At 39.7% G+C, this 27,963-nt stretch overlaps 1 protein-coding gene across 1 annotated transcript; it reads right to left on the bottom strand.

The window, feature by feature from the left end:
• Nucleotides 1–64: 64 nt before the first annotated feature.
• LOC118815875 (solute carrier family 22 member 23) lies at nucleotides 65–14,232 on the bottom strand. Its single transcript, XM_036582280.1, has 10 exons — nucleotides 13,816–14,232; nucleotides 11,555–11,658; nucleotides 7,972–8,126; nucleotides 6,677–6,845; nucleotides 4,474–4,601; nucleotides 4,259–4,361; nucleotides 3,022–3,233; nucleotides 2,860–2,892; nucleotides 2,604–2,727; nucleotides 65–1,582 (listed from the first exon to the last, which is right to left on the bottom strand). Exons 1-10 carry the CDS (start codon nucleotides 14,230–14,232, stop codon nucleotides 1,219–1,221), a joined length of 1,809 nt encoding a protein of 602 aa, XP_036438173.1. The 3' UTR covers nucleotides 65–1,218.
• Nucleotides 14,233–27,963: the final 13,731 nt, after the last annotated feature.

The raw sequence follows: 27,963 nt of genomic DNA, 5'->3' as shown, positions 1-27,963 counted from the left end.
ACAGAATTTGCCACAGAGTGCAGTAGACTAATATGTAATTGCCAAAAGGAGACGCGCCACTTCCCGTTTACATCTGAATTTTGACATCTTTCTAGCTTGGTGTTCTCTTTGATAATGCAATTAAATGATCAATTACATTTTAATCATCATTTATCATATAAATATTACATAATCACATTAACCATAAATAAGCAGTTCTGGAAATACATTTTAATTTAAATATGTAAATGAAATGTCAATACTTGTATACCTAGCTAATTAAAATTGAATTTTCATTTTGAGCTGAATGTTGCATATGTAAGTGGAACACTTAAATGCAAACATACAGATACACCACCAATTTTACATATTACATTTTCATTTCAATGATTCGCTTCCGTAACATAGGGTCATTTTTTTCACTTTGGATAGTAAATAATACGGTAATCTGTAGACATCTGTATACAACCCTGGTTCCTGTCAATACTATGGTAAAGAAATTCAAGTTTTAAAGTTTCTCTATAATGCACCATTTCACATTAAACCACTCAATTACTTTATTTATTTATCAAAGACTGTATCGTGCAGACATTTTTAAAAAAATGGGTGCAATTCCCTTTTAAACAGTACAGAGTATTACAGTATGAACTACCGTCTCTGAAAGTGAACATGGTCTTAACACTATGATTGTTTTTAAGAAACAGGGCCATGGATTCAGCTTTTTTTCTCCAACCATCATAATCCACAGATCTCTATTTCTCACCGACTGTCTCACTCTCTTTCACACACATGCATAAGACAACACATATGTACAAATTCTAACTGACATGATTGCTTTTTCTGGTCTTAGTGCAAAACACCAGGGAGGCTTTAGAAAACCTGAAAAACTGTGTGGCAACTCAACATTGCCAACATCAACAAATTAACATCAACTTAGTGGTCATTTGAAAAATATAACTCCATTCATTGGATGAGTGAATCATTCATTTTCATAATCCTCTTCTCGAACCATCCACATTTCAGCTGGCTTATGAGCTTTGACACATTATGAATAGTTATAACCTGTTCCATAGTCAGTGGTTTGTCATCATTCACTGGTTAAAAAGCTCTGGAAAACTTCCCTCATTTTAGTGGTTTTAACCTCATGATGCACCTTTGTGCTTGCGGGCCGATCCGATTATTGTTCCGCTGTTCTTCATATGGCCTGTGCTAGCTTTGATTTGAGTGACATGTATATAATCAAGTCCTAACTCCATTGGCTGTGCTGCTGCTAGGAGCTGTGCTGTTGCTGGGGTTCGCCGCCTGATGGAGGGGTGTATCCTGAACACGGGAATACTCCCTGACCTCTGGCCTGGCCAGGAGGTGGTGCTGCTCTCCAGGGAGGAGGGGCCTGCGCAGTAGCCCCTCCCCCTCAGCCAGAGTCTCTGGCAACGGTTGGCCTGCTGTCTCTGGCAGCAATGGAATGCAAATGATGCAGAGGAGGGTGCAGCAGGTGAGGATGACATGATGAAGGAAGAAGCCTTTCTGGTTGTGAAGCTCCATAAGTGGGGCCGTTAGCATGCCAAATCCTGCACTTGCAAGGACCAGACCTACACCTCCACCCCTATTTCATGCACACATAGAAGAAAAGGGTTAATATAGAGCAGAAGAAAAAAATGCCATACTAAGATTTCCCCCAACTAACAGCATGTATGTGAGGATATTAGCATGAATATTCAATATGCATAATATGTCTGTTCTTTTTACAATTCCAAAAAAGTTGGGACAGTAAGGGAAATAATAATAAAAACAGAGAGCAGTTTTGAGCTGTTTGACCTGTATTAAATTGAAAACTGTGCAGATATTCCGCTTCCCGTCGTGCCCAATAACACTCTTTCCGTGATAAAAATGCAGTAACACACAGCCTCGTGACAATACTGTGAACTACAGTGCTACGTGTTTAAATACAACACTGCGGATGCTCCTACTTATGTGCAATACTGCTAGTTTGGTCAATGAACATGGAAACTTCTGAAGTTCACAACTGTACCCCAGAGTTCTTCAATTCTGATCCTGAAGGAACAAGATAGATTGGTGATTTCCCTGCTCAAACACACCTGCTTTCGCTCATCTGTAAATCGGCAGGTTCGGTAGTTCTGAGCAGGTAAATTACTAAACTATGCTGGACACTGGCCCTTCAGAACTGGAATCAAAGATTCTTGCCTACATTTAGCCTTAGATCTACTCTTACACATACCATGTCATCTTAGTCTCTCTCTAACACTATTTTAGTTATTTGTATATTTATTACTTTTATATACGTCTAGTCTATTTTCATATCCCCTCTGTCTCACTGTGTGTTTAACAAAGTTTGTATATGATGTTTCCAGTACATTATGTAATTTGTTCAATTTCTCTTGCATTTGAAATAAGAAAGCAGCATAACTCAATTTCATTGACAATGAAAGTGTCAATAAAAGAAACATTTAAATTAAACAGAATCTGCATGCGTCCAAAGGGAGAGCAAAACTAGGAGAAATACACACAGACACACATAGAGGGAGGAAGGGAGAGAGAAATTGAGGGAGCTAGGGAGGGGGGCGGGGGTGGTTGGGTAGAGAGAACGCTGACCGTGACTGACTGACCTGATGACAGTAGGAGTAATCTCTGCGCAGTAGAAGATGCTGAGAGTGCTGACAGCGCGTGATGAGAACATTCCAATGATAGAAAATGCCACAGAGAACCGCCGGTTCAGAGTGTCCCTCAGAACTGACAAACAAGACAAGATCTTTAGAACTTCTCCACTGATTATACATATATATTTGTGCGTATACAAATGGATGAGTTTCTACAACCACACAGCCTTAAAATAATTAAATATGTCTATGCAAGTGATCTTACCTGTATCATGGCGAAGACTATATTTTCCAATTACTATTGTAGAGGAAAAAACAGACAAGCATTCTAATTAGTACAGATTCCACTCAACATGCACACACACAATATTCAGTTACACAAAGCCTGTTTGTTTGTGTGTGTGTGTGTGTGTGTAGGTAAACTCACAGCTGAGCAAGCCGAGCTGAAGCAATGAGGCTAGTGCTGTGATAATCATGAAGGTCAGGAGGCCGCCTCTCCTGCCAAAGCCCACCACCACTGGACAAAGTACCACACATGAGGCCATGGCAATGCCCGCCAGAGCGTAGTAATGCAGGTGAGAGGTACTGCCCTCCAGAACACTGCGTGCAAAACAGTGGTGGATACCATAGCCAGTCAGCCTGAACATATATGTGCGAGAGAGGAGAGAGAGAGAGAGAGAGAGAGAGAGAGAGAGAGAGAGATTATGTATATTAATTAGAAACACCAAAAAACAACACATATCACCGCTGTCCTCTCAAAACCTTAATTTTTTTAAATTCCATTTCATGACATAAACCAAATGAAACTGAGCAACTGTGCTAAAATCTTGTTACATTAACTTTCATTACAAGTTAAAAATGTTCTTCATTTCTACTGTACAGTTTTCTTTATTAAATCAATTACTATATTCACTATTTGTTAAAAAGTATCTAGATACTTGCTTGTCCAATATTTCTTGCTAAACCATAGGTATTAACAAGGAGCTGGTCCCCTCTTTACAACAACATCAGGCTCTACTCTTCTGGGACGGCTTTACACTAGATGTTGGAAGACTGTTGTGAAGATCTGATTGGCTTTAGTCACAAGTGCAGTACTGAGTAGGGATGCTACAATGCATTGTGATAATGTTATACGGAACAATGTGCAATGTAGAGCGTGAGCATTCATAACTGTGTTGTCTAATACATTTGAGATCCAATTAACAACCTACAGTAGCACATTAACATTTATAAACACACTCCCCCTGCCTCCCAGCTATAGTCTCATTAGTGAAATGTGCAACAAGTTTATAGTAATCATTTTGCTTTATTCAGTACCTAACCTCACTTATTGGTTGGCTCTGATACTTACATTTACTCAAACTCATCACATAAAAGAACATAATTTCACTTCTTCACAGTCCAACAGCATGGGGTTTTAAACTCCTCCAGCTGATGCTTGGTATTGGGCATGGTGACATTATGCTTGTGTGGTTGCTCCAGTGTTCCATTCTACTGGCAATGCTTTTCTAAGGAGATTATACAAGCTGGGGGTCAGTATTAGAACACCTGCGTCAGCATTGGGGTGTGCTGAGTACCCTAACTAGAAGGGATGTCAGGACACTTTTGGGCATACTGTATGTACCTATATATACACACACACCCTCACAGTCATACACACTTACGAGTTGACACAAAGCACTACAGTGCTCTTCCACAGGTTTCTGGTGCTGCTCAGCTGTGTGATGCAGGAGGTTCTGGGCTTCTGCTGCAGCTCTCTCTCCAGCTCTGGACACAAGCATCATTCACTTCATCATCATCATCCCTGTCAGGTATCTTATCAGGTATGGCTATTCATTTCATCTGAGAATTTCCTAGTCCATGCAATAACACTACTCACCTGAAAGGATTCCATTAGGATCAGCTGACGTGTCAACACCATTACTCCGGGCAATGGAGTACATTTGCTTCTTCGCTCTTTGATAGTGCTGCGTAGCCAACAACCAGCGCAGTGACTCTGGAAACACCCTGTAGAGAATGAGATGAGAGAAATCACACGTGTCATGATCGAAGATTTAGTAACCACTTGGAGCCATAAAAAAAAACTTGATGTTTGGGGGATGACCACTCCTTTTCTTCCCTCATATCATAACTTATATTTATTCCATTTTCATCACCCCTATTCCTCAGGTCAATGTCTTGGTCCTATCTCTTAGTTATGCCTGCCTACTGAAAAAAAGTTCTAAAAAGTTACAAAACACCCAATCAGTCTTTGGGGGGTGGTGTCCATCTTGATGCCAAACTGTCCCTTTATAAAATTTGGAAGATTTTAAAATTTTGTTGATATATCAAACTTAGTGCTTATATAGAAATTATTTATTTATATAAAATACCAGAAGCAGTTTAAATATGTTGAAGAAACACCGGCATAGGAAGATGTCAGATTCTAGAACATTGTGTGTCCAGTAACGAAATTCATTTTTTTTTAAGACAAATTACCAAAATTCAGGATGATCCAGGAAAATAGATTGCACGAGTTGCAACCCTATGGTCTGACCTTCTAGCATAAAGTATACATCCAAATCCAAATTCTAAGTTATCTCTGCTTTTACAGTCATGCAATCTCACCTCATACAAAAAGCATGAGTAAAAAGGTGCAGTCTGAACCCACAAAATGAAACGCATAATGAATCCAGGAGGAGCATATTCAAAGATTACAGAGTTCCCAACAAACACACTGTAGTAATTATTTAAGCAGCCACTTTTGTCACCCACTCTGACAACTCTTGCAGCATCACACCTTCACTCCAACCTTCCTGCTGCAGACTTGAAGAAGCAATTGCTGAATCGTCCTCCCATGTACCACCCATAAGTAATGATAAGAATGTGTGATGTACACAGGGGTTTTTTGCCACTCTGGACAGCCATTCTTCAGTACCAAAAACAGTCAGTTGATGCTTTGAAAAAGGAAATATTAATTAAAAACTTTACATTGCCATTGTGTTGCCCCTGCCAATTAGGTCCACCCTGACATTTTCAGAGCTAGGTTATGTCATTAGGTACTGTTTAGCTAACTTTAAGCAATGTAACAGCATCTATGATGACAGGTGGACCGATATGAAAGAAAAATATATTTGATAAATACATTTGGAATATATTTTTGTGATGCATGAAAATGGCAAAAAAAATGTATTTGTTAAATATATTTTTTAAATACATTTATTCATATTTATATTTTTTCAACTGTACGCAGTCTTAACAAAGGTTACTGATATAATTAAATGGTACTGAATTTTGTCTTTTGCATTGTACTTTGCATTATTCATTGTATGCATGCAGTAAGGCAGCACTCACACAAAATGTATTTCAAATATACAAAATATATCAAACAAGATATCAACTGCATTTTCACAGTGTATCAATACCTACAACACTTGCTTTTGCCATATTAAAAGGTTAATTTGCTAATATTTAAAATGAAGATAGTATAATATAAATTCATTTCAACATGTATTCCAAACAGTACAGTGCATTAGGTAAGTATTTTAGCCATTTTCAAACATTTTCAAATGTATTTGGTAAAAATATGTGTGTACAGTTATTTCTGTATGGTACATTTCTATGTGTAATATTTCTCCATACATTTGAAAATAAATGTATTTTAAAATATATTGGGTTAATATGGCAGTATGTTCTGAAATACATTTTAGTGTTTGGAACATATTTCAGCATGGATTGCAATGTATTTGACATGCATCTCAAAATACACAAAAAATACATGCCCGTATATTTTTTTTTTCCATATGGGGAGGAGCTCAGCAGGGGGGACCACCACTGTCACCACACTATCACATCTATCGCAGTGGTTACATTTAACAAACTCAGACAAAATCTGATTTGATGCAGTTACTGTCTAATCAAATAGGTTGTTAAAAGTGAGAAAGAATGCAAGACAATCTCCTTGACAAGTGTTCACTTGGGTCACAGGCTCATTCTGGCCAAAATGTGAAATGTTGAGGTCACAAGCACAGAATAATAGGCAATGTCTACCCCTGGATGTACACATTTTTTTTCCTCTATATATACACAAAGCCTGATCTTACCAAACATATGGAAGCATGAGGACAAATGGGACGATGATGAGAACCTGAAGAATCTGCCAATCCCGGCACAGTGCTGCTAAGCCAGGCATCAGCAGCTGCCCACCCACCACAACCAGACTGGCAACCATTGTCATGGAGAAGCGCCAACCAGGCAAACACAGCTCAATCCCTAAGAGAGAGCAGCATGGTTATTAAAACAGGAAAAAAAAAACACAATAAGACAAGAAGAAAACACTTCATTCTTTAATTCTTTTTTTGCCAAGTGAACGCAGTGGGGCTTCCAAGATGACTACGTTTTTGTTCAGCTATCCCTTCCTCTGTTTCCCTCTTCGTCTCTCTTGCTCGCTCTCTCACACACACACACACCTCACTCCCTTTGTTGTTGAAGGGCCCTCTGGTGCTGATTACCTCAGACCCCCTTCTGCCCCCAAACTGAAAGTGATCCACTCCAGTGAGGACATTTTCACCCTACTCACCCACCTCCCTCCCACCTCACACTTACACACACAGAATAGCTAATATAGCTGGATTCCTGTGATAGAGAAAACATCATGTTATGAGTAGAAATCAAACAAAGAGGAGATTTTTGTGTAATTCTGACCATAATAACCAATGTGAATATCAGACCTGCTTTGTTAGCACTGTTAAAAACAATGTTTTTCAAAAAATATATAGTACTGTGCAAAATTCCTAGGCACCTGTGAAAATTTAATTTACAAAACTTTTTGTCTGGGTACTGAGCAGTGCAGTTCAGAAAAACTAATTTTAGAATAAAAACAAACAACACTAATGCAAAAAATGATCAGTGTTACTTGTCACTGTGTTCAATTACCTCTCTTTAAGGATAACTGTGACAATGTTTTAGTTTATTAGGGTGAAACTTAACAAAAAGAAGCAGGCTTGAGTCCAAATATAGTACACTTTTAAAGTATTTCTGGGAAGCACCTTTGGAACCCTCTAAAAACTTACTCTTTAAGCAATGTTTAATGATTTGCAATCAGAAACATGCTGCCTAAGCAGCGTTAAGTAACTTTATCAATCAAATACAAAAACAAGTAATTAAATGCCAGGGAGAGGGGGCAGCTGACATTTAAAAGCAGTTTGCTTTTTTTAGATCTTTTACAAATAAAGCATATTAGCTAAGCTAAGACCAAGGATGCATGTAATTGTAACATTTACTATATGCCCTGCACAGTATGAAGCAAAACACAACCCAGCAGAAGAAGATATTTGAAGGAAACCACAACCTCAGCATCGGGTATGATGGAAGGAGGGAGAGAAGCTGTAAAACTTACTCAGTACAAAAAGGGAGAGCCTGATGGCAGCCAGGCAAAAACCCTCAAAGAAGCGAAGTGTACTAAACATGGCCACATCCACAGAGAACGCCACAGCCAAGCCGAACGCAAGCACGGACAACACCGACACCAGCAGCACCGGGATACGACCTAACCTGGGAGAGAAAGCGAGAGAGATAGGAAATAGAAGGGAGAGAGAGAGACAGAATTTTGTCAGCACATGTTTACCTGTTCCTCTGAAAAGCTTATCACCACAGTATAAATATCAAAATATGGTTCACTTTAATTTGGGGCCATTTCTTTTGGTCCACTCATGAAATGTACACACATTGTGAAAAACAACAGGCATTTTCAAATTATGTCAAAAGCCAAAAAATTACAAAAATGGAGATATGAGGTTTTGTTCCGACAGCAGTGATGTGTTATTTTAAAGTTGTGCCAGTTTTAAATTAAAAGTATTTGCAACTATATGGGTAGAATTCTATATCAATCACATACACAGTCACATAAACTATGTATAAAATATGTATATAAGTTTTTAAGTAATTTAACAAAAGAACATAATCTTAAAATCAACCTGAAATCAAAAGCATGCTTAAACACTCGTTTAGAAGATAAAGACTCATATCTTAGAGCGCAAATTCGAATGACTGGTGTTGAACTGACTGACTGACTGACTGACTGACTGACTGACTGACAGACACACACACACCATCTAAACCACTTATCCTTCTGGGTCGCGGTGGGGTGCTGGAGCCTATCCCAGCTGTCATTGGGCAGAAGGCAGGATACACCCTGGACAGGTCGCCAGTCCATTGCAGGGCAGACAGACAGACATACACAAGCAATCAAACACACATTCACACCTATGGGCAATTTAGCATGTCCAATCGTCCTGACTGCATGTCTTTGGACTGTGGGAGGAAACCGGAGTACCCGGAGGAAACCCACGCAGACACGGGGAGAACATGCAAACTCCACACAGAAAGGACCCTGGTCGCCCAGCCGGGAATCGAACCCAGGCCCTTCTTGCTGTGAGGCAACAGCGCTACGTTAAATTGACATAAATATAAAAATAGAATTATTTGGTGGTGCTTTGAACTGTACCTTGCTGGGCTACGCTAATGTAGTTAGTCAGTTATAAGTTTAACCACCACAGTACAGGCTCACTTCCAGTACATGATGCTCAAATAACACCCATTTAGAGGATAAACAATCTGGGAACACGCCGAGAGACGGATGGAACCAAAACGAGTTTTGTGGTGGGTACTGTGTATATAACTATAACCAAACCACAGCATTTATATATGCCTATTAAGTCTACAACAGTTTTATGCCGCCCATTCCTGCTGAAGTTATGACAAGGGTTTCAGCCCGGACTGCTTTTTAAATGAGACGCAATGCAGGGCAGCCAATCAGAACAGGGGCCATTCACATATATCTGTCTTAAAGGCAAAAAAAAACACAACCTATATAATTCTATGGGATAAGGAGCAGTTAGGCAATGATCAAATAAAAGCTTAATTGTAACTATTTTTGTACATATATACACACAAACAAATGCAATAAGTAGACCTCAGGGAGGTATGTAGGATATAGGCCCTTTAAACACAGGGCCCTTTAAACTCAGCACCTTCACAAGCACATACTTTAGCTTTACTACTAAATGTACGCAGATTATAGTATATTGAGTAGTTTATAGAATAGTACACAGAATAACCAAGCACTAAAGTAATTTGCACTTTGTCCAGCCCCGATTAATCAATATCATGGTTCACCTCCCCCTATTTCCACCTCCACCTATCATTGAGTGCAAACAGGTAGCTCAGAGACCCTCACTGATATGGTGTTTCACTCTGAAATATGTCACATTAACGAAGGAAAATTTCCCATTCCTGTTCACTTAAATAAATAAGTCATGTCCAATATTTGGTTTCAAATCCTTTGCAGAATGCTTGATGTCTGCAACCCATAATCATCACCAGCTGCTGGGTATTTTCCCTGTTATGTTTTGCCAGTTCTACCAGGCCTGTAATGAAGCCATTTTCAGTTCAGCTGCTTTTTTTCAGGGACTTTTTGCCTTTAGTCTTGTCATCAGTAAGAGAAAAGTTCAGCGTTGTTCAGGTTGATTAATTGACTAGGCTAGTCTAGAACACTGTACCATTTGGAAATCCTGAAACCCCACAGTTCATTTAGTAGAATGTTGTCCTGCTGAAATGAAACATTGTCCAGTAAGTTAGGGCATTTGGTGGAATCCAAATAGTTAAGGTGTTTGTTTAATCATTTCACAATTCATCTACATCACATCAGTGAAGACAAGTGTGGCACTACTGGCCTACATCCCAAAACTACCATGTTTCACAGATGAGTTGGTAAACTTTGGATCAGGAGTATTTTCTTTTGCCAGATATTTCTCTTTCTTGGTTCCTCTCAGTGTTTCTTCTTCTTGAAGGGAGTTTTTCCTTTTGAGCCTTGGATCCTATCAGTGATTCTTCCTCATACTCTTCCTATCAGTGTTTCTTTCTCACGCAGTTCAGCTGCTTGTTTCGAGGACATAATTAAGTGAAACACTCAGTATTGTTCAGGTTGATTAATTGACTAAGCTATTCAAGAAAATCCTTTGTTTTGAGTCTTTGTTCCTCTCAGTGGTTCTTCCCCATGCTCTTGGTGAGTTTTCCCTTTTAAGTCTTGGCTCCTTTCTTTGTTTCTTACTCATGCTCTTAGGAAGTTTTTTTAGTCTTGGTTCTTCTCTGTGTTTCTTCCTCATGCTCTTAGGAAGGTTTTTCTTTTTGAGTCTTGGTTCTTCTCTGTGTTTTTTCCTCATGCTCTCAGGCAAAGACTTAAAAAAAAAAAGCTATGCCTGAAAAAGCCATATCCAAAGTTAGGTCAATGATTAAGAAGTTTAAAACCTAACTGGAAGCAGACGCTGGTTTATTGTTAGAGAGGCAATTTGTTGGTTAATTGGTTAATGTGAGCAGTGATCACAGAATCAAGCTTTGGGCATGGCTGTTCCAGTCACCAGACCTAAACCCTCTTGAAAACCTGTGGGGAGAGCTCAAGGAGAGGGTCCTAAAGAGAGAACCTGGAGGATGGGGAGAGAATCTGTGTTAAGGAGTGGTCTCTGATTCCTTGCGCTTTATTCTCAGTATCTTATCAAACATCATAGGAGAAGACTCATTGCTGTTATGTGGGCAAAGGGAGGTTGCGCAGGGGTGCCAATAATGGTGACACTTGGTTTTGTTAAAGTTATTTTTTGTTTTGTTTTTGTTTTCTTAGACTGAGTTTACTTCAATTAAAGGTTTGATTTTTTCTTCATATTTTCAGTGTGAGACTGAGGCAATTAACCACAAAGACATTTTTCATAACATTTTTTACTCAGCTTTACTGAGTGTGCTAATAATTATGGAGCTGACTGCACATACCTGTGTTTTCCCTGCTCCATCACACCTACCTTAGCTCTTCAAAGACTTGATCATTCACAGATGAATTAAATCGAATGTGTTACAGCAGGGAAAACCAAAACAAAAGTTCCAAAGGCAGGGACTGAGAACCTCTGAGGTAGAGGGTGCACTGAGAAGCTTACCAGTCTGCCATAGCCCCCATCAGCAAGTAACCAAATATGGACCCCACCAGCAAAGAGAACTTAGCAATGTGGACCTTCCACTCTTCATCGCATACAAGCTGCCACTGTAGAGAGAGACAGGGCGTTACCACAGTGCTCACACATATCTGCAATAAAGCTCAGTCATACTACAGAGATGTTTGTTTAGAACTTGCTAAGTGATACTTTCAAACACATACTATGTACTTAACTACTGAAAAAAGTATACACTTATTCTGAAGAGTGATGGAAACTCTTCTTATTGAGTGTACAATACAGGTGCACAAAGTAAACTCATAATTAAGCCACTTCATATTTGCTAAAATATAGCCTGGCACTTCAAGATAGTTGCATGATGTTCAGACTAGTGATGTTGAGATGATCTTTTTGTAGGCTGTGAGTAATGTAATAATTAGAATGAGGGGATTGGTAGAAAGGAAACAGGAATTAACAGTAAGGATTAAATTGCATTTGCACCACGCAGTCTGGCTATTCATTTGTCTCTAATTTCAATATGTAGAGAAGTCATGCATTTTGAGACATTAAGTGGTTCATTAACATTCATTAGCATGTCTGTCAGTATGAAAGACTTTTTTTTAACATACACAGTAAAAAGCATCAGGCCAGGAGTGTGAAAATGGCCTCACACACACATACACAGCAAGTCAGCACAGTATGCTTCATACCTGGCTGAAATCTCAGCCAGTACCTCATATATTGCATGATCAAATAGCAGGTATTTGGATATTAACACTAAAAGACTGGTTAAAGGGGAAGTCCACCAACTTTTTCAAGTATATGCATAGTATAATCATTGAGATGTAGAGTAATTCAGAGTGTAGAGTACTGACTCTGATTTCTTTACAGTGGTGGTGATAGGAACAAATAATGCAAATATAGCCATCTTATTTACTGCCCAAAACCACCACTGCTCATATAGTGGTCCTCTGAGTTTTTATATACAATGCTGATATTGGTAAAATGCCAGTGAAAAAAAGTGAAAAATCTCAATGTTTTATTTGGGACCATTTTGCCTTATAACACCCTACCTCTCTGCCACAAAATTGATTTTAAAAACTGCCAGGCCAAAATCTTATCTTAATGTCATAGGCATCAGGTAGGGTGTTCAAATCCATTTTATGTAATAGCTTTCTGTGATGTAGCTTTTAGAAGCATTAAATCTTGAGACATTTCTCTAGAATAGAGCATTTCATTTTAAACCACACTAAATGACTTTGTCTACATCTTGACAATTATGTTGAAAAATCAATCGAACCCCCCTGTAATGCACAGCCCATTTCATTGTAGATCATCTATGACCATGAAGGAGTTGCAACTGAAGTGTGGAGCTGCAGGATTTTAGGGCAATGTTTGCGATGTGAAACACTCTTATAAGTGTGAATACACCTCATGAGAAATCAGAGAAGAGGTGGTCAAACTTAAGTTACAAGCATATCAGTCTCATCACTGGCTCATCTTATCATAAAGATCCTGCAAGTTTCAATTGTTCTGGATCACAGGGTCTTGGCTGATTTTCAACACACATGTTGAATCTCTCCAAAACAACCCCACCATCTACCACCCCCCAAACACAGACGAATCAACATGGCCCCCTCCGCCAGAACATCCTAATCTTATCAACAGACAGTCGCAAACTGCTGAGTGAACGCAACGTATAGATACATTGACGTGTACTGCTGAGTTTGTCTTTGACACAGCAGTGTAGCTGTGGCCAAAGGTTATCTGTCCCAGACTGAGAGGGATGGGTGGGACCCCCGGGCAACATTATCAGCCACTGCAGCTGCCCGCGTGCATCTGCTGAGTTCAATAAAAGTACCATAAAAGTGCCAATGTAATCCTGAAATTAGTGTAACTTTTTTCTTTTGCTACCTCATGTGCAAACCTGATTCCTCAAGGCCTAATGTAACTGAGCAAAGGCTATTTTAAAACCAGGTCAGACTCAGAAATAGATTCAGCACTGCCAAAAAATTAAAAAATAAATAAATAAAAACCGATGTAGCCTGATAAAGATGTAAGCTGTGATCAGCAGGGCGTGTCTTGCCTCAGGTAGCGGGTTAGTGCTTAAGGTTGATGTAAAGCCAATGTCAGTGGGGGTGAATGATTCATGCACTGATGTTCAAATGTACGAGCAGCCTCTTATGCCATAAGAAGGGCTAGGGGCTGGACGACACATAAGATTTCGTCAAGGACGCGAGGGTAGCAGCGCAGAGTTATTTCCTTACCTTGGTGACCACGTTCTGCTGCAGTCCTGACTGCAGCTCGAACCTGCCCTCGCTGCACATGCACGGCGCGCTGTCGTTAGCGCTCTCCGCGTCTGCCAAGAGCGGCTCAGGCGCGAGAAGGAGGCTAGGGCTGGGGCTCGCGCTCGGCATAGCGAGCCCGCTCTCGTTAATCGCGCACGCGCTCTTGGGCTGCGCCAGTAAGAAAGAATCGGAGAACTGGCTGAAGGCAATGAGCAGCGCAGGCACCCACGTCAGAGCCACGAGGCGCCGCTGGTATGTCCCGAAGCCGCCGAGGAAGGGCAGCACGGCGGCGTCCACGCGCGACAGCAGCTTGGACGAGCCGCGGGGTTCCGGCGTCTGCGGCACAGCGCCGTTTTCCGGCAGCTGGTCCAATCCGTCCAGCCGTAGCGCGGCCATGGCTCCGCCGCCGTTTCACATGCACTCCGCCGCGCAAGCACGGTCTTTTGTCTCTGCGAAAGAGCCGGCACGCCGACACAAGCTGCTGCGGCGGAGAATGGTAGTCTCTTTTTAACCACGTTGAAGCTACGTTCGGCAATCCACACTTAGATAAACCCAGTCCAATAAAGAGTGTGCTAGAGACCAGTTCAATATATAGCCCAAATGTGGCAGATCGAGCCGCATGTGCCAACTAGAGGATGGGGTGCACGGCATGCCTTTCCTCGCCTTTGTGATCCTCCTCCGGCTTTAGATCACGCCATCGCGGCGCTGCGCGAGCTTATGCAGCTGCGTGCCGGGAGCTCCGATGGGGGCAGCGTGTGGTAAACGAGGCCCGCCCTGCGTCCCCCAGGGTCCGCAGGTAACACACCTGTCTATGCGCCGATCGCGGGCAGGCGTGGCTCCGGCATCCATCCCTTAGTCCTCTCCTCGAGTCCTTCTCACATTGCGCCTCTTTGTATCGGCGCGCATGGGAGCTCAGTGGTGTACCCTTTGGAAAACGCAGCCTTAAACACGCTCTGTTTGAGGTCAGTTGCTATATTTCCCGTTCAACCACAAACCGGTCTTCTTTCTTAGCGCGGGCCGAGGGCTACGCGACCATTTTCGCCGGCGATTCAATTCAATAGCCTCCACATAACCGGACAGCGCACGCCCGCAGCATCCAAATGAAACGCCCCTCTTTACAGCCTCCTCGCCTGCTCTGATTGGTGGAGACGCACGGGACGATTTAGCCTCCGGCGTGTGATTGGACGGAGGAGCAACAAAGAACCTTTGTGTGGCCTCTTGCCCCCACGCTGCTATTGTAAACATGCCGGTGTTGCACCCAAATAAGTTACCCGTCGAACTGTCCAACCTCGAAATAACCCCACCGTAACCCCGATCCAAACCCTTCAGTGCCAATTTAACTTGTGCTTGACGACTCGGTGGGTTATAATAGTAGCCTTACGTTGCTCTTGCGTCATAGGTTTATCCCCGACTGCTACAAAAAGCCGGTTTCTTCATTCTCTTCCAATTTAGGATGAATTTAGAATGAATTGGTTATATAAACAGGACATATAAACCCCCCCCATCATGGCGTATTGTCTTCAGACTCAATAAAACACTTGAATAAATCAGGACCAACAATCTTTTAAAACGTCTCAAATTCTTTGTAGTTTTTATGACGTATTTGCGTTCTTTCACTGCTTTATGTAAAAGTGTAGCTTGGTCTGAAAACATAGAATGCAAACTAGGATTATCTAGGCTTACTTTTAAATGTTAGTGAACTTTTTATTGAACAATTACTATTGTTGTTCTTTTGTCTGTAAGACTGATATACGTGTAAATAACCTCTGTTCTGAAAAAAAAAAAAATATATATATATATACACACACACACACACACACACATCTTTTAAACTTAAAGTAAGTAACCAGGTTAACTTAAAATTTTGAGGTAATTGAAAGTGACCAGAAGAACAATTTGTATTTTACATTTGTTCATTTTTTTGAAGTTCAATTAATTCAACCTTTCAACTTAAACAGTTTACTTTTTAGGTTCAAAAGCTGTATAATTGTGGAGATTGTGGCATATACACTAAATGTTATTCTTACTATACATAATCATTTTACTTACCTTGTAGTATAGGTACTAGCTAGGCTAGTTTTGCTAAGTTAGTCACAGGACATATCAGCTACTTCAGACTAGATTACACCATTACAGGACAGCCTATTGAGGTTTATTAAATACTTAGCCATGCTGGCTAGAAAACTATGATTAGGCTGTCACTATTCTCCATTTTTTGTGGATACATGGTGGGTTTAATCCACTCCATAGATCCAGAGAGTTAACGAAAATGCAATGTCAGCTAGCTAGAGTTGGTAGTTATCGAACTTAGACACATACTTTAAAGCAGAAGTATATATGTTCTCTGTGATGTTTGTGGTGCCCAGTTCCCATTGCTAAGCTACAATTGGACAACTGAATTTGATTCAGGGGAGCAGTCTCAACTATTGAACAAAGTTGTGTTTTCAGTTCTGAGTTTCAGTCTATATTGTCAATCAATATTTTATGTCTGTCAACATATCACATACAATAACAGCAACATTAAGAGATACAGATCACTAGTTAGCTTCCCCGACTAACAACAATCCAGAAAAGCCAGCAGGCACACCAGAAACACCAGAAAGGGTGCAGAAAAAATTTATCAAATTTCTTTTACCAGTGAGGACTAAATTTAATCAAATGTATTTCTTTTAATAGATTTTTCAACTTGAACATATTAAGGTGAATTGGAGTAAGTTTTGGGTTACCAACTAATTTTTTTTTGGATTAGACAACTAAAGGAATGATACAATTATCATTCTAATTTTATTGTTTTTTGAAAAATAAATGGCCATTTTGAATTTGATGTCAACAATACGTTCCAAAAAAGTTGGGACGGGGCATGTTTACCACTGTGTTTCATCAACTCTTCTTTTAACAACACTCTGTAAGTGTTTGGAAACTGAGGAAACCAATTACTGTAGTTTTGAAAGTGAAATGTTTTCCCATTTTTGTTTGATATAGGATTTCAGCTGCTCAACAGTTTGGGATCTCCTTTCTTGATTTTGTTTATTTAATAATGCACCAAATATTTTCAGTGAGTGACAGGTCTGGACTGCAGGCAGGCCAATTTAGCACCTGGACTCTTTTAATACAGAACCATGCTGTTGTAATACATGCAGAATGTGGTTTGTCACTGTCTTGCTGAAATAAGCAAGGCCTTCCCTGAAAAACACGTCGTCTGGATAGCAGCATATGTTGCCAAAACATGTATATATCTTTCAGCACTAATGGTGCCTTCACAGATGTGCACTAATGCACCCCCATACCATCATGAATACTGGCTTTTGAACTGTCCAGTGATAACAAGCTGAGTGGTCTTTAGCCTGGAGGACACAGCATCCATGATTTCCAAAAAGAATTTCAAATGTTGATTTGTCGGACCACAGGACACCTTTCCACCTCACCTCAGTCCATTTTAAATTAGCTCGGGCCCAGAGAAGGTGGCAGCATTTCTGGATCCTGTTTATATATGGTTCTTCTTTGCATTTTAGTGCTTTAACTTGTATTTGTGGATGCAGCGACAAACTGTTTTCACAGACAGTGTTTTTCAGAAGTGTTCGTGAGCCTATGCAGTGATTTCCACTAGTACTGGTTTTTGGCCTTGTCCCTTGCATAGAGATTTCTCCAGATTTTAATGTTCTGTGGATGATGAAAAGCCAAAGTTCTCTGCTATTTTACATTAAAAAACATTATTCTTGAATTGTTGCACTACTTGCTCATACAGTCTTTCAAAGAGTGGTGAACCTCTCCTCATCTTTACTTCTGAAAGGCTTTTTTATACCCAGTCATGTTACTGACCTGTTGTCAATCAACCACCAGATGTTTTTTTTTTTTAGCATTACACAACTTTACCAGACTTTTGTTGCCCCATTCCAACTTTTTTTGGAACAAGTTGTTGGCATCAAATTCAAAATGGGCATATATTTTTCAAAAAACAATAACATTTCTCAGTTTCAACTTTTAATATGTTGTTATTGTACTATCTTCAATAAAATATAGGGTTTAAATTATCTGCACATCATTGCATTTTTATTTACATTTTGCACAGCATCCCAACTTTTTGGAAATGGGGTTGTAATTTAAAAACACACAAGATTAAATTAATAATTAACCCTGCTGGTGCCATAATATCCAAAATATGAATCCAAAATGCTTCCTGTTTTAAAATCTTGTTATTGATATTCCCACCTCTGCTACCAAGTGTGACTGTTTCTATACCAATACATCTAAGGGCTTCAACACTGTGATTTGACTTTATAAAGTGTCTAACCACCGGCGAATTAAGGTCCTTCCTCCTGATAGAGCTCTTATATTTTGATAATATGGTTTTTATTGGTCTTGATGTCTGTCCAACATATCCCATTAAGCATGGACACAATAAAAAGTAAATAACATTCTTAGAATTACAAGTAAAATGAGTTAAATATCTTTTACCAGTTCGTGGATGTGTGAGAGGACCAGTTTTTTACCAGATTATTACATGCAGCGCACTGAAGGCAAGAAAAACAACCTGGAGTAACTGGAAGTATTGGCTTTTCCTTAAGATGACAGTTGGCATATACCAATCTGACTTTTAGATTACATGCTTTAAATGAAAAGAAGGACGCTTGACGAACATTTGTGAAAGTCTGGGATCAGTTTTTAGAACATGTCAATGCTGCTGAATAACTGATTTTATCTGATTACTTTCAAGCCCACACGTAAGGACACAAGTAACAGAAAAGTTTTTATCTTTAGAAAACTCTTGTGTATAAAATCTCAATGAATCCAGTCTATGTTTAGCACCATCCAACTAAGACTGTGGATAACAATGTCACTTAAAACGATCAATTATTTCCTTTGCATATTTTTATAACCTTCATCACAACCACAAATTTTGTTAACACGACAAATCTGACTAAAAGGTAAACCTTTTTTTAGACATAGGGGATGAAAGCTACTTGCAGCAAGGAAAGGGTTTTATTTGTTGGCTTCCTATAAAGAGTAGAACTACGATTATTTTTTATTCTTAAAGAACATAACATCCAAAAAAGGAATTTATTCCCTACTGAAATCTGAACGTCTCAATGTGAGTATTCAAATAGTCCACAAATTCCTGTAGCTGTCCTTCTGTCCCTTGAAAAAACATTATCAATGTATCTTCACCAAAACTGTATACACTCCTGTAAAGGATTGTCTTTATAAATGTAGCATTCTTCAAAATGTCCCATAAAAAGATTTGCACATAGTTAGGTGCCATTGCTGAGCCTGTGGCTATACCCCGTATTTGAAGATAATAATCAGATTCAAAAAGAAAATAGTTATCAGTCAACAGTGTGCCAGGGACAGTTTTTAAGTATACCTTTGAAGGCTTTCTTCCAAACCGCATTAAACGCCACTTTCATTAATTTTCTTTCTTTCTTTTTTTTTTTTAACCTTATTAACTGGCAGTGGCTTTACTCACAGGGAAAGTATTAACAGGACCGCACCGACTGCTGAATAGCCCAAAAATCGCCCCAAAAGAGCTATCACATTTCTCATACAAACATTTTTCCTCTCTTATGAGTTTGAGGTAACGTTGGCTGAGTTTGTCAGAAAAACCTGGGTTAACCCTGGAGCTAAAGGTATCTCTAAAAGAGACGATTCCCAACGTATTTTACCCCAGAAAGCAGCAAGCTAGCACTCTGAGTTCTAATGATCGTGTAACGTTACACTTTAGCGAACTTTACTATGCCTTTACAGCGATATTCTAGCTGGACAAAACTTACCACTTAACGTAACACTTTCCTGGTAACAAAAGGGTTACAAAAGAGTAACAAAAGAGGTAGTTTGTTAGTAAATCCAATGGTTAGTATTACCATGCTTTCGCTAAACAAAATACCAGGTAAAATGTAACTTTACCTGAGGAGAGACCGTGGAGGCTTGCGCTCGCGTTAGTTGCCTTTCACACGTTTTAATCCACGTTATAGCTCCGTTGCTATAGAGATACTTTAGCTGACTGCATTACATTTACACGTTTCACTAAAACGCGTCCCTTTTCCTGCGTAAAAAGTACGCCAACACGTAAGTCGTTTCCGTTTTACTTTTTTTCTCCGTTATATTAGGAATCGACAAGCTTGACTTGTATGTTTTCATCAGTCTGGAGTAAGAGTGACAGTAGGCTTTTGGTTTGGGGAACTCCATACACATATCCTTCATCTTTTGTTTCATTATTTCCTCACCTAGTCAGCTCTCGATAGACGCATTTCCACTCAGGTAACCGTGCGTAAAAAACGCATTTTCGTTACAAATGTGTTTAACGTGGTCGAGATCTGTCTCTGAACATCTCCGAATGTGGTCTGAGTAATCCGATCGTATTTCGCTCACAATGCGTCCTAAGGGTGTTTACATCTGGCTTTTCAGATGAAAATCCGAAAACGATCCGAACACCAAAAACGCATGTTAATTGAAGTGTTAACAGGCTCAATGGGTGCAAGGCCACAGCCGTCCAGTCAGAACCAGGTAGGGGCTTTCCAACAAGTACGGGCAAGCCCAGCTGCGCTAAAGTGAGGCCGGCACAGGCCAGTTTGTTTTCTCTGCCAACTGTGCCAACATAAAATGGAAAATGGACCAGATGATTTTGCCAGCTGGGAAGGTGTAAAAAAGAAGAAAAAATGAATCCACAAGCACTTCGACGATACATATGGCAACCTTAGAACCTTCCATCTGCAAAAGCCACTTTCCAACCCAACAACTCATTGTCTACCTTAGCTTTTGTGTCGCCCAGATGAACCATATGGCGTCTCCGATGTGAATGGACGACGAGTAGAGGCCAATGCAGACTACTGTACTGTTGTAGAGGCGCTGACTTTGCCATTACAATAATGCAACTTCCATTAGGGGGCGCACCGCTGAAGAAATGCACTTAAATGACCACATTATAGATTATGTCTTGTCTCCTGTGTTCTTCTTTAGTGCTGGGTGTAGCACAGACTGTCAAGAATCATGTACAACTCTTTTTGTTCAGTCTCGTGTGGCTGAAACTGGTTTAAATTGCATCTTAGTGGGAAAAATAGGCTGCATGCCTTTTGCAGACGCATAGATTTTTCCTGCAAAACGTCTGGTAGTGTTGAGCCACTTCAAGTATAAGTGCTTTGAAGGCTACATGCAGATTTGTCTTTACCATAAAGGGGTACGAGAAAACATAGAGTATTAATATGGTAGACAAAAGATGATGAAAATCAGGAACACTCGAATCTTCTTGGAGGAGCCCTGAAATGGTCTTCAACAAGAGCGCCACAAGAGGGCGCCATTCATTCACAGAAATGAAGAGTGCCCCTCACAGAAGCTGAATAAAGATATCCACTGTGAATTAAGGCGATTCTGTTGCTGGTTTTGTTATATGGAACCCATCTCAGCAAATAACCTTACATGTGGTGGGTGGACATAAAACATGTTATTATTTAAGCTGATCTACAAAGCATATACTTACGGGTATATATAAGTGTTGCTTAAATTCGTCATTCTCATTACAACGGATGGAGAGAAATGACAATCTTCCCTCCTGACAAATCACATGATGTGTGCCGTCGCCTGGCCTAATGACGGAATCAGCGTGTGTATGGTGTGTTAGCCAATTTGTCAGTGAAATGGCCAGACAAATGAAGCAGCATGTAGAACATGTCCGTGGCAACTTAGTCACACACTGGCTGAGGACTCTTTTAAATCGAGCTGTAGAAGGCGAAAAAGAGACCTCTATGACGCAGCACAGGGGTCTCGCCTAGCAAAATCAATTTGCAAGGGCTATTATATTTTAAAAGGCCTATATCTTACATTTTTCTTGCAATTATTTTTTTTTCTTCCAAAGTCCATTTATGGCTTTTGTGTGCTTTTATGTACCTAAAACGGTACTAATTATTTTTAAAAGGACCATTTTCAAACTGTCCTTCTTCCTTAGAATTACACAGGCTGACTTGTTGCTGTGCCTTTAAAGTCAACGTGAATCGCAAATCGTTACACATTTTCATACTGTGGCGTATTTCGAAGTGAAATACAGTATCAGGGAGGTATCAGTATCTGAGCTAGCTGAGCGATGATAGGTAAGATGAAACATGATATTATTGTTTAATATTGTTTTCCCTGCCCACTAATGCATGGTGATATAATAAAAACTCAAAACGTTTTCGAGGTAAGAAAGTCACTACACTTCGATTAAAGATTATGTGTGAGTTTCATCTTTTAAATCATATAACACATTGAAACGTGCTTAATATGACCAGGGACATGAAGTGACCTGGTAAAAAGGGTCAGTTTTGGTTTTAGATCGGCTTTAAGAATAATATATGACCTCAGTTCTTATATCTGTGCCTCATTGAAAAAGAAGTCCAGGCCAGGGACGGATCGGGGTTTAGCCTGTCCAGAGGTGTCTGGGGGCATGCTCCCACAGGAGAACATTTTTAATGGTCCCAAAATGTCTCGAAAGCTAAAGCTAGAAAATGTACCATAAAATGGCTATTTGGTCAAACTGGCAAACAGTGGATCTCTTCGCAGTATGTATTAAGTGCAGAGTTAGTATGACATAAGTACTATATTCATCCATTTAGAACACAGCATAGTGACTGAAGTCAAGCAATGCCATCTCCACTCTCTTGGATAAGCTGCAAGGTCCTATATTACTCAATACACAGATTAAAGTTATCAGTTGAGTCTCGGTGCAATCAGAAAGAGTGCTTTTATGTTTGATAAGCTAGGTAACAGAATTTCATGCTCATAGAGACAAATATTTTATCACTTAAGTTCAATTAAATATACTATTCATTTTAATTGATAGCAAACAATTCACCCTATCTTTCTTCTTGATCATTAACCTCCATCAGATCTGCTCCATCAGCCCTGTCGGTCTCCTTCAGCTTCTTTCTTTCCCTCTCTTCCTGTGTTTAGCAATACTTTATTTATTTATTTATTTATTTATGCTTTAGCTGGTAAAAATCATCTGACTGGCCTAATTTCCATCTACAGTTTGAGGAATTGAGAGACATAAATTTGCATTTTGATCAACACTATATGACTTTTTCACTGATAATAACTTACTGTAAACAACAATATATGGCAAATACTGGTGCCATTGTTTCCAAATAGGCTACAGAAGAGAAATATAAAGAGCGGTCAGTAACATTATTTCTATCTCTGTCGCTCGTTTACACTCTCACACACTATGAAGTTTCTTCAAATTAGTTGGCTTGTCAACTTTGCCTCACCTAAACCTAAAGTTAGCAAGCTGGCCAGCAACCAAGTAAAGACCTGATATATTGCTGCTATACTGATGATAATTTGCCACAAATCCACATTGTAGGTAGATATCGTCACTCTATACCTACTTACTGTTTCACTCCATCTGTTATATTATAGACTGTTATAGAAGGTCTAATGTTTATTTTTGAGTTTTAGCCAAAATCCTGTCTTCAGTTTCAGCAGTTGCTGACTCAGAGAACCTCACCAGATCTCATATGATTGGCCTACAATTCATGAGGTGTGATTTGATCGGCCGAGCTGGGTGTCCCACTTTTCATGTTACGTTAGTAAATCTCTGGTAGCACAGCAGAGGCAGTGCTGCACTGGGGCAGCAGCACCTCCCCCAGGTCGCCCCATACTATCACAGTACATTGTGGAGACGTGATGGCACAGTTGAATAATGAATGAATGCATTATGAATAGATTATAGATCATTTGAACTAGTAATGCACTTTAATTTGGGAACAGAGGCTAAATAATATTAAAACTGTCCTAACTAACACAAAAACTGGCCTAGGGATGCCCATAGTCTAGGCTAAACCATTTATTTTTCTTACAGCATGAATGGTAGGGGCTAAATCACTGTAGGCTGAACAGGGGGATATATGTAAATGTGCTTGTGTTTGTGACAACACAAAAGCAGTAAATTCAAAACCAATTCAAAGATTTTTTTACAGATTAGTTTACATATAGGCACTGTATAGACCTGAGAGTGAATGGCATGGTTTGATATTTTAACAAATACACCAATCAGGCATAACATTATGACCACCTCCTTGTTTCTATGCTCATTGCCCATTTTATCAGCTCCACTTACTATATAGCTGAACTTTGTAGTTCTACAATTACAGACTGTAGTCCATCTGTTTCTCTGCATACTTTGTTAGCCCCCTTTTACCCTGTTCTTCAGTGGTCAGGACCTCCATGGACGCTCACAGAGCAGTACTATTTGGGTGGTGGATCCATTCTCAGCACTGCAGTAACACTGATGTGGTGGTGGTGGTGTGTTAGTGTGTGTTGTGCTGGTACAAGTGGATCAAACACAGCAGTGCTGCTTTTTAACAGTTTTTAAACACTGTGTCCAATCACTGTCCACTCTATTAGACACTCCTACCTTGTCAGTCCACCCTGTAGATGTAAAGTCAGAGATGATAGCTCACCTGCTGCTGCACAGTTTGTGTTGGTCATCCTCTAGTCCTTCATCAGTGGTCACAGGACACTGCACACAGGACGCTGTTGGCTGAATATTTTTGGTTGGTGGACTATTCTCAGTCCAGCAGTGACACTGAGGTGTTTAAAAACTCCAGCAGCACTGCTGTGTCTGATCCACTCAGACCAGTGCAACACACACTAACACCCCACCACCACATCAGTGTTACTTCAGTGCTGAGAATGACCCACCACCCAAATAGTACCTGCTCTGTGAGGGTTCATGGGGGTCCTGACCACTGAAGAACAGGGTAAAAGGGGGCTAACAAAGTATGCAGAGAAACAGATGGACTACAGTCTGTAATTGTAGAACTACAAAGTTCAGCTATATAGTAAGTGGAGCTGATAAAATGAACAATGAGTGTAGAAACAAGGAGGCGGTCATAATGTTATGCCTGATCGGTTTATTTTTACATAGTACGTGAGACATTTTTATTTAAAGAATAAGATTCAGTAATAATGTTGAGGGTTTGTATTTGGAGTTTTGGTAAGGAGAATTGATGTATGGCGTTTAGTTGTTTAAAACCGTGTAAACCATTATCTGTTTGGAGATCAAGGCTTACTTAAAACAACAGTAATTTTTAAAGGCAGAAATAGGCAATTTTGCACAGGCTTTCTATTTGTTCCTGTCTGTTTAAAGCCTTGGAGTGCTCTCGTTCTTTCTCTGCACCCACAACACAGTTTGCTATTCATTATTAATGTAGTGAGGAACAGTTGTCAGATGCCTCAGTGACTGAGGTGGAGCGCAGTCACAAATCCAGCACGGACCTCAGCCAAGAGAATGTGTGTAGCATGTGCTCACTGCAAAAGAGAGGTGGGATCGGCTCTTTCACACAGACATATGAGCACAGAGTCAGACCTCACTCATCTCTCATGTTTGCGCGAACCTTCCTTCATAACTTTTACTTTTCTCTCTCTCTCTCTCTCTCTCTCTCTCTCTTCTCTCTCTCTCTCTCTCTGTGTGTCTCTTTGTCTCTTTTTCTCACAAAAAGAAGTGGACTGACCTAGAGGCACTTCTGCTCCCTAACCTGTCATAGTATTGAACAGAATGTTCAGTACTTGCTTATTGTTATAATTAGACGCATAGCAATGATTATATGTGAAGGGTGATAAAGGAAAACCCTAAATAAATGAAAATATAATGAGTGCAGATGCTTCCAGATCAATTATATATATATATATATATATATATATATATATATGGTTTGTGAACCCTACAATTTTCTAGATTTCTGCATAAATTTGCGCTAAAACCTCATCAGAAGGTAACCTTAACTGTGGTCTAATCACAAAGGTTTGAAGTATGCAAAACAAATATCTAAATAAGCCAGAGGCAGAGGCGTGCGCTGCTGTGAGTCACCCTGTAAAGCCTGAAATAATCATTTAAAAGTCAGAGGTACTGGGACGGAATTGGCAGGAGTTTTTCGGACCACATCATACATCTTTACGTATTGATGTCATACACATAGGCTCAAAAAACGGGTCTGACTCAACGTTTAACTCTCAAATGCAAAATCAACATCATACTGATAAAGTTATGATGACAGTAGTAGGTAATTCACTAACATCCTCGGAAGACATATCATTCACCAAGTTTTGACCGAGTTCTCTTTCGATTACTCTTCCAACGCACTCACAAAAGTCAGATTCATCTGCTTGTGGGGGTCCAAAGCACTACCAGCGTTACAAAATATTCTTCTGCATGTTGTACATGTTTCCACCACAGAGGTCTCTAAATCCCCAAATATGTCTTCTGCACATATGTCCACCAGAGAGCTCTCCAAATCCCCAAATCCTACATAGTGTTGCTTTAAGCATGGGAGTGGATCTGTTATGTTTTGGGATTGTGTGGCAGCCAGAGGCACAGGAAATGTTGTGGGGATAGAAGAAGGAAAAGATTCTGCTAAATATCAGCAAATTCTGGAAGCTAATGTCCCACACTCTCGAAAAAAAAAGGTACTGAACTGTCACTGGAGAGGTACTCCTCTTGTCACCGGGGTGGTACCCTCAAGGACACATCTTCAGTACCTTTTGTTAGGGAACATAATTGTACCATATTCCATTGCAATTATTATTTTTTTAAGTTGCATTGATTCCAGAGACCTGTCTTGTGTCCAACCTTTTTATTTTATTGTTCTGTTTCAAAACATTAGGTTGTAAAAAAGTAAAAATATTTAGTTTTCCCCTGGGAAACATTATAGAAGGTAGAAAATAAGACCTTAAAACCATTTTTGTACCTTTGAAGGTACATTTACATTGTACACCTTGATGAACCTCCCTGCAGATGTCAGTGCAGAAACCAAAGCTAACCCAAAACATATCTCAACATTCACCATGAACTACTTTAAAAAACAACAACTTTAGATTTTGAAAACTGTGGGTAGACCTCAAATATGATGTGCATGCCACACAATCTATGTATAATTCTGAGAATAGCAAGACTGTTTCAGCCAAATGTACTGACTAAAAGGGTGCCCAAACATGCCATATTTTATATTTACCCAAATATTTTCTGAAAAGTAAATAATAATTGTGCATTCCATTTTGCAGAACTGTGTCATGTCGAAGTTTGTTCTATACAGAGGCTGTATTAACATCTTTGTTAGAAAAGTCCAAGGATGGTGAAAGCCATTCGAAAGGCCAGAATAGGGATGGCAAAGGCCACTGCAATACCTATGTATTCCATTTCCTGAGGTAGTTCAATTATTTTGATGGATATTTTGGACCACTGTCTTGTTGTAATATCCAACCTCTTTTCCTTTTCAGTGACTTTGCTTCATATTTGGTAGAATCATTTCTACTCTCTATCCCCACAACAGTTCCTGTGCTACTGGCTGCCACACAACCCAAAGCATGATAGAATCACCTCATACTTAACAGTTGTCAGGGTGTTCCTTTATTGAAATACTTCTTCCTTTTTTTCTCCAAACATACCTGTTGTGGCCATAAAGTTCCTCTTCTGTTTCATTTATCCACAGAACTCCATTCCAAAATACTTCTGGTTTATCTAGATGTTGTATTACATACTTCAGATGTTGACTTTTGTGATGAAATTACAATTAAAGTTTCTTTCTGATGACTTTTCCATGTAGATGAGGTTTGTCCAACCACACTGCACAGTGAGCCAGTGCATCACTAATCCTGTGCCAGACAAATCTTCCTTGGCAATGATGTGGGTTTTGTTTTGCATACTTGACCCACCTATGAACATTTTTTTCAGAGATTTTTCTTAGTCTTCCAGATCTTGTCTATAGTTCGCATTAAACTATAGGCATAAAACATTTAAATAACTTTCAGTCTTCTTTTGCTTTGCAGAAGTCAAATACCTTGAGTTTTAGATCCTCAGCCAGCCACTTAGATGAGCTCAAGCTATTGAGTGCAGGACATCCAAAAAAGGGTGCCTAAACTTTTTCACATGCCACATTTTATTTTAGTTTTCCAATGTATTACATTCAGCAAATAAGTGGTAATTGTGCTTTAAAAATCATAAAAATGTGTCATAGTTGTGCAGTAAGGTCCATGCAGGTGTTGTATCAACTTCTTTTCACTTAGAATTTCAACCAAACAGGTAATTTGACTAGTGGTGCCCAAACCTTGCATACAAATAATACATAATAGTACATATAATATATATTTATGTAATAGTAC

The sequence above is a fragment of the Colossoma macropomum genome, unplaced genomic scaffold (genome assembly GCF_904425465.1).
Source record: "Colossoma macropomum unplaced genomic scaffold, Colossoma_macropomum, whole genome shotgun sequence".
Classification (NCBI taxonomy): domain Eukaryota; kingdom Metazoa; phylum Chordata; class Actinopteri; order Characiformes; family Serrasalmidae; genus Colossoma; species Colossoma macropomum.
Note: the sequence above shows the minus strand (reverse complement) of the source record. Positions and strands in the feature narration are given on the sequence as shown.